This window comes from Tiliqua scincoides, chromosome 6 (genome assembly GCF_035046505.1).
Source record: "Tiliqua scincoides isolate rTilSci1 chromosome 6, rTilSci1.hap2, whole genome shotgun sequence".
NCBI lineage: Eukaryota > Metazoa > Chordata > Lepidosauria > Squamata > Scincidae > Tiliqua > Tiliqua scincoides.
This window is the reverse complement of record NC_089826.1, coordinates 72,338,310-72,351,220: the sequence shown is the minus strand read 5'-3', so window position 1 is coordinate 72,351,220 and position 12,911 is coordinate 72,338,310. Positions and strand designations below refer to the sequence as shown.

Below are 12,911 nucleotides of genomic sequence, written 5' to 3'. Positions count from 1 at the left end.
ATGTATGGTTGTATGCTTGGTTGTAGGAAAGTGGGTGGGGTAGACTGGTGGCAGGAGGTGCAGTTTTCTATGATTTTACCCTCCCTGTGTTCTTTATGAGGTTATTTCTCCATATGTCAGCTGTGGTATTGCATTTTTTCTGGCGTTGGGACCATGTCCATTGTCTGAAGAGGAGTTAGGATACGGCATACATTCCTTCCTCATCGCTCCCAAATCTCCTCCCTATTTTGGCCTCTCTGCCAGAGCAGTTGCATTGGTATCCAGGTGACATACAAGCCATAGCATTTGCCAACGCTGCACTGGTGTCTATGGTGCATCCATTGGCCAGGTGGTCCCTATACCAGCAGAGCTATCATTGTGCCAGTGTACATGGAGATGTACATATTTCAAGGATATGATTAGGTATTTAATGCTGCAGCTCTCTCAAAACACTTGCTTCAGAATATTGTCCAGTAATGCCCAAGGTGTTGCCATACGGGAAGAAATTTGAACACTTCAGCCAGAATAAAAATCAGGTAATATTTTTGGAACTCTGAGCGTTTTCTTTAATGTAGGCAGAGCTACTTGATCCTCTTTTCTGGGGATTTAATTAAGGAGGGATAATAAAGGATCCGATCGGAGAGAAGAGTCAATCTTACTTAAATTCATACTTGAAACTGGAATAACTCACATAAGCACAAAGTTTGAAGAGACTCACAAGTCAGTTCAATCCATTGCAACTTTAGTCAACATCTGGTTTGCCTCATTTACGGCCAGTCTTATGCAAGTGGGTATGCTGGTAGAATGTTTGTTCCACCACCACGTGCTGATGTAAAAGTGCTGTAAAGCACTTTGCGACAGTGTTAGTAACCAGAGCCTTCCCACGCACACTGGTGGCCTTTGGGATGCCCGCCAGACCAGGTAAGTCCAGCACAGGGGTGGGGGGAGGGGGTGGAACAGAGAGGAGATGGGGCAGGGTGGGAGGATCCGACCTGGAAGGGGGCAGAATCAGCAGTGCCGGCACATACCAAATCCTAACCTCCTTCCTGGGCCTGATCCACCTTCATGGATCAATTCGGACTTATGCCAATTCTGCCCCAGCGGCCCCCTTCAAGGCTGGATCCTCCCATTCTGCCCCATCCCCTCTCTGTTCCACTAGGAGCAACACTGCAGCACCCACTACCCCCAACCTGCAAAGGGGCAAATATCTCCATACCCCAAGGAGACCTCAAACGGCTCAAAATCCCATACATGATGCTGCTTAGCAGGGATTTAGTTAGGATTGGGCTGTTATTCTCATTTATGCAGATATTATAAGTTATGTGGTATTTACAGGGTTGCCCAGAGTTGGAAGGAGTACTGGCAGTCCACAATGCCAGTAACAGCTCGTGCACAAAACAAAATGAAAGCCACTAATCATCACTTCTCTCTTTTCCTGGGTTCCCCCCACCGGCGTTAATTATCCTGATGTCAGTGACATCGCTAGGGGGGTGTGGGCTGCACCAGGTGACACACATGGGCGGGGGTGATACGACTACTGGCCAAAATTTTTAAAATCTGGGTATTTTTGAATAATACCATCAAATTATATATCTTTCAATGTGTAATTTCATGCAGAATGCAATGAAACAAACCACGTTGAAATATATTCTAGCAAAAGTTATAGCAAAAAAACCAGTGGGAGTGGGGTGATAGTTCATCACCATGCCCACTGCCAGGGATGTTGCCCCACCTGCTGCATAGGAGGAGGTCCATCATGGGGGTTCCAGCACCAGGTGACACAAACCCTAGCGATGCCACGGCTGATGTGTATTCCTTAACTACAACTCTTGATTGATTTATTAAGGGCAAAATCCTAACCCCTTATGTCAGTACTTTCCAGCACTGGCACAGCGGTGCCAATGGGACATGTGCTGCATCCTGCAGTTGGGTGTCACTAACAGAGGCTTCCTCAAAGTAAGGGAATGTTTGTTCCCTTACCTCAGAGCTGCATTGCCCTTATGTCATTGCTGGAAAGCACTGACATAAGGGGTTAGGATTGCGCCCTAATTTATTTATATCCCACCTGTTGTTTAGGGCACACACTGCCCTCACTTCTTTTTCAGAGTCATGATGACATTTTTTTAGAACTAAAATTCTGGGATTTTGTTATTTAGAATCAATTTTTCCTATTTGCCCCAAATAAAGTTTTAAATTATCTTTATTGAATATACAAGAGATGCACAGAATTATTAAAAAAGTGAAAGGATAGACAGATGGGAGATGGGAGAAAATTAAGCTGGTACACTTGCCAACAGCAGCACTTTATGAAACTAAAAGTCAACTAAAAAAAGGTACTGTAATTAGGTCATTCTTGAAGCAGGGGTTGGATGCTCTTAAGGTATTATCTTCTCCAGAGCATTTGTTATAGCTTCAGCCACTGAAAAAAAATTGTATTCAGCGTTTCATCTGTTTCTCAACAGTTGCTTGTTTTACAAGAGCAGTGAATTCCAGCTATTTCAAAGATTCATTGAACTATATAGCCTATTTATGTACCAAATATACTGACAGCCCAACTCTACACTCACCCTCCACCCCACCCCAATGCACTGGGGCCAGTGTGGGCTGTGCAGCATCCTATGGACAAAGTTGGAAGACTGTCAGGCTCCTCAACGTAAGGGGACATTATCATCCCCTTGTCCCAAGTTAAGCCCCAGCTTGTGCAATGAGTCTACTCAGACTTGCACAAGCTAAATAGATGGCTGGATTCATGTTGGCAGGTTGTGCCCAGGAAAGGGGATAGGGTAGTGTGCACGACTGCCACTGAATCCACCCCCCTCCCTGGCCTGATCCGCCCACCCCTCCCCTTACCCTCTGTGTATGGGAGGGTACACCACAATTTCACCTCTGTGCTGCTTAGCATGGATCTTACTTTCTTGGGCGCACACCACTCCTTCTGCCAGTGTGCCTGGGCTAGTGCAGGAGTTCATGCCAGTATCAGCAACTGCTGTGCCATCATGAAGTGCTTTATGGCATGTTTGCAATAGCTCGCACCGTTGCATTGCACACTGTGCAGGTACATGTGCTCCAGAAGATTGGGCTGTGGATCTTGGACAGTTATAGAGAGGGGGAAACTGATAGAGAATGCAAAATATGAGGTAAACTCAAAAAAGTCTGTACTTGTACCAAGCCTATAGAACAATTCATATAACTGTTCAGACCCAGAAAAGTAAACTGTGGAGAAGCATTCTTTCATCTGCTAACTGATGCGATGATGCGCAGCCTCTCCAAGGCTCAGAAAACCTTCCAGAAGTGACCAGAACAAGGTTCCAATCATGTCTGGGAGGTCTGCAGTGTGGCAATCCGGGTTTTGGTATCTGCAGTGAGGCAAGTCTACGGATGCCAAATGCACAGATAACAAGGCCCCACCCATACTTTTTATGACTGGCAGTGCAGTAGGTTTGTTTGCACCATCATTATCACAAAAACGTGGGTCATGTGTTGCACCACGATGTTAAAACCGCTATGACATCATTAGGTGACAGGAACCTTTCAGCTTCATTATATGGGATCTTATGGACCAGCATTGTATACGCAGTCCGTCGTATTATCAGTATTCATCACATGATTGTATTATGTTTAGTGTAACACACACCAGTTCCTGTTCAACTCTCCTGTCATTTTCTGGAATGAACCTGTACTCATTGTTCCAAAATTCTTCATACAAGTACTGTATAGCATTCTTCCTGCCCCAGCTACTTTGTAGGGGGGCTTCATAGGAACTACAAGTATGTCAGCTCCTCTACTTTGTTGAATGTCACCTGTGATATGCCTATAGTAACAAAACGAAGTTTAATATACATTAGCATTTCTCAACCAATAATACTTGTGCCACCCAGACACCCGTTTTCTGTTAGTGAGGTCAACAATGCAATGCAACAAATAGCGGTAGAAGACTCAGCTGGGGGACAGAGCTCAAAAAAGCCCTCCCATTCACCCTGAGCCTGTGGTGCCAACGCCAGTCATTTCTTGGCCACTATCCTTAAGAGGGGATACCCTCCTTCTGGTTTTCCTGGAGGGTCATGACCCCCCAGTTTGAGAACCGCTGTATAAATCATAATTGTTAATGAAATAATTATAAAAAACATTATTATTCTGATAAACTCTCTTCTCAGTTTCAAAAACAATTCATTCAATATTTCACACGAGTGAATATGTTGAAACTCAATTTTAAGAGAGAGATTCATTGTACTTGCCTGTTTTTCAACTGTAATTCTGCTCCTGATTATTGTTACTTTTTTGTAGAAATCACCAAGGAAACTTACTCTGAGTATAAGGAGTACTTGTCTTTACAAATTAATTTTGATTACAATAATTCTGTTCCTTGAAGACTTCGTTGTTTGTGGCCTTTAGCTGCAATCAACAGCCATGTTCTGTGCTAGTAATTTTCATAGTGATTTTCATGTGCCATCTCTGTTGTCCTTGCTTTAAAATAACACTAACCAGGAGCCCAGAAGGGCTCCAATGGCGACTGAGAGGGACTGCTTAAATGGCATATTGCAGCATCTGCAATAGTTATCATGCTGCCCCTACCCGTAGCTACACTACTGGAACTCCTAGAACTACTACTGGAATTACTGGTATACCATTGAAAATAAATTAAGTAATGAAAACCTCCCCATAGCAGCTGTTCACAGAGGAGACAACCTACTACACCTCTTAATTAATTGTTCAGGCCTTGCCTCTTTCCACTCAAGACTCTTACAGCTTCTCACTCTACAGGTGAGACTGGTCTGTCTCTACACTGGGTTTGATTTAAACATTGTGCGATCCTGCACATGCTTACTAAAAAGTAAGTCCTGTTGTATTTAATGTGCAGTTCTCTTACACACTCTAAAAGCATACCTTTCTTCTGGAGTAGGAGTGAAATGTACTTTTACTTTTGATTGAGAAAAAATATATAACAGTTTCAGAAGTTTTGGGAAACAATGACCTTAAACATCAAACTATTATATGCCACGATGAGAGTGTTCTATCAGAGGTGCCAAAATAAATATTCTAAATATCATCAATTTCTACTGAGGTGGAGAAAGTGAAAGAATAATGCAGATTCTGCTCTGTCCCTTTATTGGACTAAAGAAGGCTTAGGAAGGAAGAGTGTGACCCTTTGTTCTCCAAGATACGCAGAAGTGGGGATCTGCTAAACAGCAGCAAAAGGTTGCACATGCCTCACTTCTGCTTATCGTGGAGATCAAAGGATCATGCTTAGCAGGGCACTCTAGGCAAGAAGGAGTTCAGTGGTTCTACTCAGGAGTCTTTGCAAGGTGCATAGAAGAGAGGGGAAGGTTACCCTGTCCTTTGTGATAATTGGTTTGGTCATTGATCAGAACCTTGCAAAATGACTCACACCAGTAGTAAAGGGAGTCAGTCAACAGGCAGGCAAGAAATATTCCTTGAAGCGTGCCTATAATAGTTTATGGCAGAGGTGTTAAACATAAGACCTGGGGGCTGGATGAAGCCCAGGGAAGCTCTTTATCCAGCCTTCAGGCTCTCCCAGCACTACCATCAGCTGCTCTCTCTCAGCTGCTGATCTGTGCTGAGGTATCACTACTGGAAGGGCATCCCATGTGATGACTGATCTCTCCCGTATCTGGAAAATACAATCAAGATTTGCATATTTTCCCTTCTGTCATTTGCAGCTAATGTGTTCCTAAATGAAAATAGAGTGCTTATTTCTGACCATAACGTGTTTAGTGATGTCACTTCCTGTTTAATGATGTCACTTTTGACTCTCAGCAGGCGTCATAAATACTATTTGGCCCTCTATCTGAAATGTTTGACACCCCTTCTGTATGGTACGGCCTTCAACTACAGATGTTCTACATTTGCAGACTCTAAGATAGTCTTATGCATAGTTTTGCCATAGGGTCAAGGGTCCAGCTTCAGAAAGAAACTATAGTTTTCACTATCCCCTGGCGCTTCCAACAACTGTAACTCAAAAGTGCTTTGAGATGGTCAGATGAAAGGCTCTGTAGAAATGCAAATCACTGTTGTTATTGTGCTATTATATGCAGAGTCAAGGTTGCCATAACACTAAAAGACTGACAGCTTTATTTTCCCCATTGATGTTCAAAAGCTTTTTGTAACATGAGCAGTGCACAGTGATTCAATGCAGTTTATACAATTTATCCAAAAGAAATGCTGTGTAGTGGGAATTATTTGTTGCTGAATATTGTTGTATGCTATTTAAATCTGCGTCCTGTATCTTTAACAACTGATTAAAGCCAGTCTTACAGCACACTAACAGCCTAATCCTATTCCCCCCTCCCACCGATGCATCCATCAGGGGGGAGCAGTGCAGTCATGGAGATCTCTTTTCGGTAAGGATACATTTATTCCTTTACCTGACAGAAAGCCTTGACTCAGACCTGCACTAGCAAAATCACTGGTGCAAGTCCACATGGACCAGGGCTGTGGAACTGGGTCTGGAAAGGGGAATTCTGAAACCATTCAGATCAGCAAGGTTATAATAGATATGCAGCAAATGGAAGAGTGGTTCACCTGCTAACCGTGCCAACCCTCCCCAATGATTCATGATTTTTTTAAAGGCTTTTAAGGTTGCAAAACTGCTCTGGGGATGAGGGTTATTTCAGAGATCCTAACCTTCTTGCAGCAGCCATTTTTCAAGTGCGGAAGTGCCTCCATATGACAGCCCAATTCTGTATTAGCAGTGTTCTCCAAAGTGGAGACTGCTGCACATTGGTAAAGGCTTGCCCAGAACAAACAGCACTTAGCGTTCTGCCTCTGCTCCTGACTGAGAGACAATCTGGGCAGTCATGTCTACTGTGTATCGCCCCAGCAGGCATTGTGCCTGGATTTCTGGGCAGACACAATTGCCCAGAGCGTCTCAGTCCAGATTGGGTGCCAGGAGCAGCGGTAGTGTGGTGGAACAGTAAGTGGTGTTCATGCTGCAGACAGCTGTTTCCAAGCACTGGATACGACCTGCGGGCCATAGTTTGGAGAGCCCTGCTGTATAGGATTGGGCTGTCAGTTACTATAGCACAGTGGTTCCCAAACATTTTTGACTGGCAGCTCCCTTGACCGACTGGGCTGTTGGCTGTGGTCCCCTGTTAGGGCTACAATCTTATACACTGTGTAAGGCAGCAGGTTAGTGAAGATTCCTTTGCTCCCCTGGCTAGTTTCCATGGCTCCCCAGGGAGCCATGGCTCACAGTTTGGGAACCACTATTGTGATATTTGGGGACTTTTAACATAATCTGTAGCAGGGAATATAAGAAGATGCTTGCTGGACCAAAAGCTTCATCCAGTTCAGATTACTGTTTCCCACAATCACCATCAAACCAGATGCCTCTAGAAAATCTGTAACTGGAGAAAGTTACAAAGGTGGCAACTGTAATCACCATGCCTTTAAATTCATGAAAAACTTGTTTTTATTCAATCTCAAGTAAGCCTTGAGAATTGGAAAGAAACTTTTTAGCTCATTCTCCATTTTTATAGGTAGACATTTACACTCACTAACATGTGGGTTTCAGAATATCTAATTAACATGATATAAAAATAACTTCTGGGCCATTTCCATTTTGGCAGCATGAAAATGGCATCTAAGTATCTCTTCCTCTGCAGAAGGCTGCAGTTTAAAAGCTCCCCTATCTGGAATTTTACATGTGCTTTGTTCTGTTTTAAGGTAATTTCACAGACTTGCAACATTGAAAGGCAGGTTAGATTTGTTTTTAACCTTGTTATCATTCATCCAGATTAGATCATTTTATCTGAAACTGTGGTCCATTTTCAAGCACAGTAGTTTCAGACACTGAAAGAAGTACTGGGTAGGTCACAGGAATCCTGAACACGATAGCTGTTGCAGACATCCAGTTTGTTATCCATTTTAAGCATTTCTACCTCATTGTTCAACCAACAGGTTCCTAGATCAGCCTATATGAAATCATTTAATGAATAATGAGTGCAAAATTATAGGGAGAGGGATGCCTCTCTAACTTCTTTTTGACTTTCTTACAAAGTGCTTGGTGTTCTTCTAGAAGAGTAGGCGGGTTGCAATTCAGCAGGTTGAAGTGATGATGGTGAGTCTTCAGCATGCTGGGATTTCCTTTTTTTGCATACAAATAAATGATAAATAAGGACATTTTGTCTCCTTAAGCAGATGACTGCAAGCTCTCCCTTCCATACAGTGCAATCCTACACGTGTACTTAGCAGTGAAGACAATTGTATTCAATTGGACTTGCTCCCAGGAAAGTGTGCATAGGATTGTAATCTTACCTAACTATTTTGTAATCTAGGATTGTAGCCTTATTTAACTATGTAGTTATCTAGGAAACTATATAGGTATCTAGGAATGAATGCGTTTATGTAACTCATTCCTAGATACCCCTAAATATAGAGTCCACATTTAGTTTCAAAGCTGCTGTAGCAGCGGTACCAACCTGAGCACTAAACTGTTGGCTAACAAGTATTTGTTAGTTGGCTAACAAGTATTTGGCTAACTGACTACTTTGTTAGTTGCTGAAAAATTATCCTGCTTTGCTTCATTACTTATGTAAATGTACTAATAGATAATGGTTATGATTGAGATATCCAGATATCTGAGTGGCATGATTTTCCGTCTTCACTGAATTGTGCTGTCTAAGGAAACCTAGTTAGTTGACCTAGGAGCCAGCCTTGCATTCTGTGGGAACTCTTGAGAGCTATGAAATATATGAATCTTGTACTGAAGAGTTTGTCTACCAAGACATGGCCAGAGAAATTAACCTCCAATAAGTAAGCTTGCTATTTCTGACACAGCAGAAAGACAATTATGCATGGATCCATGCTGCTAGAATTCATGCTAGTATTCACTGGCCACCATTGCTACTGAACTCACCCCCTTTCTGGACCTGATCCACCCTCTCCCACCCTATTGCTGTCCCAACCTGCCCTCCACTACTCTGCCTTCCTACCCCACTATCTTACCTGCTCCAGCCTTTGCATCCTGCCGGAAGCACTTTTACAGCAACTAGAAAGCAGGTAAGTGCTGGCAGAATGCTTTTTTTTGCCAGTGCTACAGGCCCATAGGATTGGGCTATTCATTTAATAGTTTGTCCTTAATTAGTGTCCTTTATTATGAAGATGACATACACCTGCTCCACAAACCTCAACATTTGAGAACATACAGTAAACCATTGATTTAATAGACCTCCGTTTTACAACTTCAGAAATAATGGGTGCTGTCTGCTTCCCTACGTCTGCAGAGGTCCATTATACCACCTCCATTACAGAGCTCCTTCGGCAATGCCATGGGGGCTCTGTAAAGTAAGGGCCTTACGGCAGACATATCTACCTTCTAGAGCAGGGGTGTCCAAAGTTTTTGGCAGGAGGGCCACATCATCTCTCTGACACTGTGTCGGGGACCGGGGGGGGGGGGGAAGAATTAATTTACATTTAAAATTTGAATAAATTTACGTAAGTTTACATAAATTATATTAAAGATTAACTTATATGAGTGAATGAAGGTCTTGAAATAGCTCAAGGCCTATAAAAGGCCTGGCACAAAGCAAGGCTGGCCTTTCCTTTGCTGCTGCTACCGCATCACAGATGTGAAACAGTAAGCAGTGGAGGAAGCCCTCATCCCACAGCTCATGCAAGAGGTCAAACAGTTGCCCTCAGGCTGAGAGCAGTTGCATCGGGCCAGTGCAGGCTCCAACAAATCTCCAGAGGGCCAGAGGCTCATTGGAGACTGGGGGCTCCCTGAGGGCCACATTGAGAGGCCTCGAGGGCCGCAAGTGGCCCCAGGGCCGGGGTTTGGGCACCCCTGTTCTAGAGGACCTGAGCACTGCCACTTTCCTCTTTGCTTTCAGCAATTATACACTTAAAAATGTAATATATGAATTTGCCTGTGTTATGTCATAATAAAGATATCCCTTAAAATATCTCTTATTCCTAACTCCTGCAGGTGCCTTGGAAGTTTTTTCTCTTATTAGCAGTATTGCTTACTATAAACAAATATAGGAGTCTGTACAGTTGAATTATTACACTGAGTATCAAACTTTTATTGGTGAATGTCACAACAAACATTTCAGTTCAGCAAGATATTCCATAAAGCAGTGGTTCTCAAACTTCCTAGCACTGGGATCCATGTTTTAAAAATGACACTATCAGGACCCACCTAACTTTATGAGATTTAAAAAAGTTTCACCTAACCAGATGCATAAGCCCCTGTTTTTATCCTTTTTACTATGGTGGTATGGGGAGCCACCTTCTGGAGCATTTGTTGAGCTCCATGATCATTGGTTCAGGACCATTCTGGTGGCTTCCTTAGCCTGCCCTTCGAAGTGGACCAAGGCATGTTTGCCTGCTCAAGAGTAGACACACACATGCTGCTCCACTTCAGTTTCCATAGGGATCAACACATTTTCCTTGTCAGCTATCAGCCTGTCAGTTTTACAGCACACCAATAATTGAGCTGTGACCCATTGGTGGGTCCCAACTCTCAGTTTGGGAATCACTGCCCTGGAGTGTGGAATTCAGGGTGCTGCACTATGTTTTGCCTCAGAGTTAAGATTAGTATTCTCTCTGTTATAAATCTCTACTTCTATATAAACCTGTTATAAACTTCTACTTAAATAAGCCATTGTTACAGATATTAACTTTTTCCTCTCCATCTACAGATACAGTAGCAGAAAGGAGTGCATTACGAGAACATGTGTATCCTAAACTGCGGGAATTCTGCAGGGAAAACTACGGGCTGGAATTTCAGGTACATTTTCTTCATTAAACATTTATACTCTGAAGCTCAGAGGCCTACTGAACATGTTGTTGAAATGTGTTCAGGGAGTCTTAGTCAAGTGTCTGTTGTTATATCATTGCATGCATTTTTGTAACATGCTTTAATACATGGTTTAGATCAGTGTTTCCCAAACTGTGGGTCGGGACCCACCAGTGGGCCATGAGCCAGTTTTTGGTGGGCTGCAAAAAGCTTGTTGAAACATTTAAAAAAACACTTTGCAAGCACCTTGCCCGCTTTGCGTATGAGGTAATCTTCATACCTCCAAATTAAAATGTCACTTTTTTCCTATTTCCTCTAGTAATTGGCATGTGGTAGATCATGTGTGAACTCAGTTTCAGCCTTTTTTTCTGATCTCAAAGTCCCTAACCACACATCTTGTTCTCCAGTTCAGCCTTCTGGGTACCCTGGAATGACTGTAAAGATTTGTGGGAACAGTCCTTGTACTCGATTTCTAGGGAAAGTCTAGCAAATGTCTACACCAGGGGTGCTCACACTTTTTTGGCTCGAGAGTTACTTTGAAACCCAGCAAGGCCCGGAGATCTACCAGAGTTTTTTTTACAATGTTCGTGCCATCATAACATATAACATTTATGTGTACAATGTATGTTGGTGTACCTTGAGCCCCACTGAGTATAACAGGACTTACTCCTGAGTAGACATGCCTAGGATTAGGCTGTGAGGCTGCAATCCTAGCCACACTTACCTGGGAGTAAGCCCCATTGAGTACAATGGGACTTACTCCCGGCGTTTCCTCCCAGAGGCACCTGAAGGGGGGGGGCCGGCACTCCGCGATCTACTCATTTTGCCTCGCGATCTACCGGTAGATTGTGATCCACCTATTGAGCACCCCTGGTCTACACACATACTATATGTAAGATCTCTAGCAACTTTGGGAGCACAGGATCCCAATTGTTATGAATTAATAATTTATTATTAAGAAAATCTTTCTATATCTCTTTTTTGGTTTAATGGGTCGCAGTAGATTGTTGTTTTTAAAAGCGGGTCCCAGCGCTAAACAGTTTGGGAAGCACTGTTTTAAGCACAGAACTGTACAAAGAATTTCTATGAAAATTACAGCTACATCTCTGGGAAGTTTTCAGTGGAACCATATTCCCTCCTTGGCTGTGGCTATATCCATGACACGGTACATTGGTTATTACTTGCAATAGGATGTTGGTGTGTGCCATTCTCTACCTATGCAGGCATCCCACACAAGTAATTTGGGGAAACCCTTGTGAAGACCAGGTTGACTGAACAGGGACCTAGGAGGTGTGCCTGGATTCTCTCATTGCAGTAAAGGCCAACATGCTGTGGTGCATGAGGAACATGGGTCATGTGGTGCATGATAGTCAGCCGAAGGAAGGAAGGAGGTTGTTGTCAGACCTCTGTCATGGCCATAGCTGTGCCCCATGGGAGTGAATTTTGCCATAAAGTTTTAATTGGGATGTTTACATTCAGTGCGCCATAAGTGCGTAATTTTTACTAAACCACACCTCAAGAAAGTATATTGTTCATATTCAGAAGTGAATGCTAGTTGTTGCTGTTCAGCTTTGGCAGGGAAGGGAAGCAGCAAACCTCTTTTGCATGCATACACTATGATCCAAAATGGCTGCCTGTGCCAGAAGAAGTGGACAACAGCATCAGTGTCCCTTTCACCAGCTCATACCCTTACCGTGGCACACTACCTATTACTTGTAGCTACACCCCAAGCTGATTTTTACATTCCTCTAAGTTTGAAAGAGGGGTATAGATATTTGGCACAGAAGGGGCACCAGATGTTTATTGCTGTTACTTTATCTGAGGGTCATTGCAATCTGAGTAGCATAGCTAGTGGGGGGTGTGAGGTGTCCCTGGTGTCACATCCTGGGGTGGTGGAGTGATGAGGGTGCTGCTTGACCCCCGCTGAGAGGGGCTCCATGCTGTATTTGGTTGTGAATGAGCCCTCCCACCTGCCCCAGCTCTAAACGGCTGCAATTAGTGCCTCCCCAGAAGCAATTGGAAGTATCATGATGACAAAGTGATGTCATTGCATCACCCCCAAACTACTTCTGGGTGCCACACCAGGCGCCAGTGGCCCTGGCTCACCGCTGCTTGCTAAACCTACTCATTGGCATAGTAAGGGTGGGTGCAGCAGGAGGTACCACCCACCCTGGGG

At 43.6% G+C, this 12,911-nt stretch overlaps 1 protein-coding gene across 1 annotated transcript in view; it reads left to right on the top strand.

Moving 5' to 3' along the window:
• NWD2 (NACHT and WD repeat domain containing 2) overlaps positions 1 to 12,911 on the top strand; it is a 75,368-nt gene that overhangs the window by 18,062 nt on the left and 44,395 nt on the right. The window contains exon 2 of the mRNA XM_066632842.1: positions 10,638 to 10,726. Coding sequence (XP_066488939.1) covers positions 10,638 to 10,726 — 89 coding nt within the window. The remainder of the gene's footprint in view (positions 1 to 10,637; positions 10,727 to 12,911) is intronic.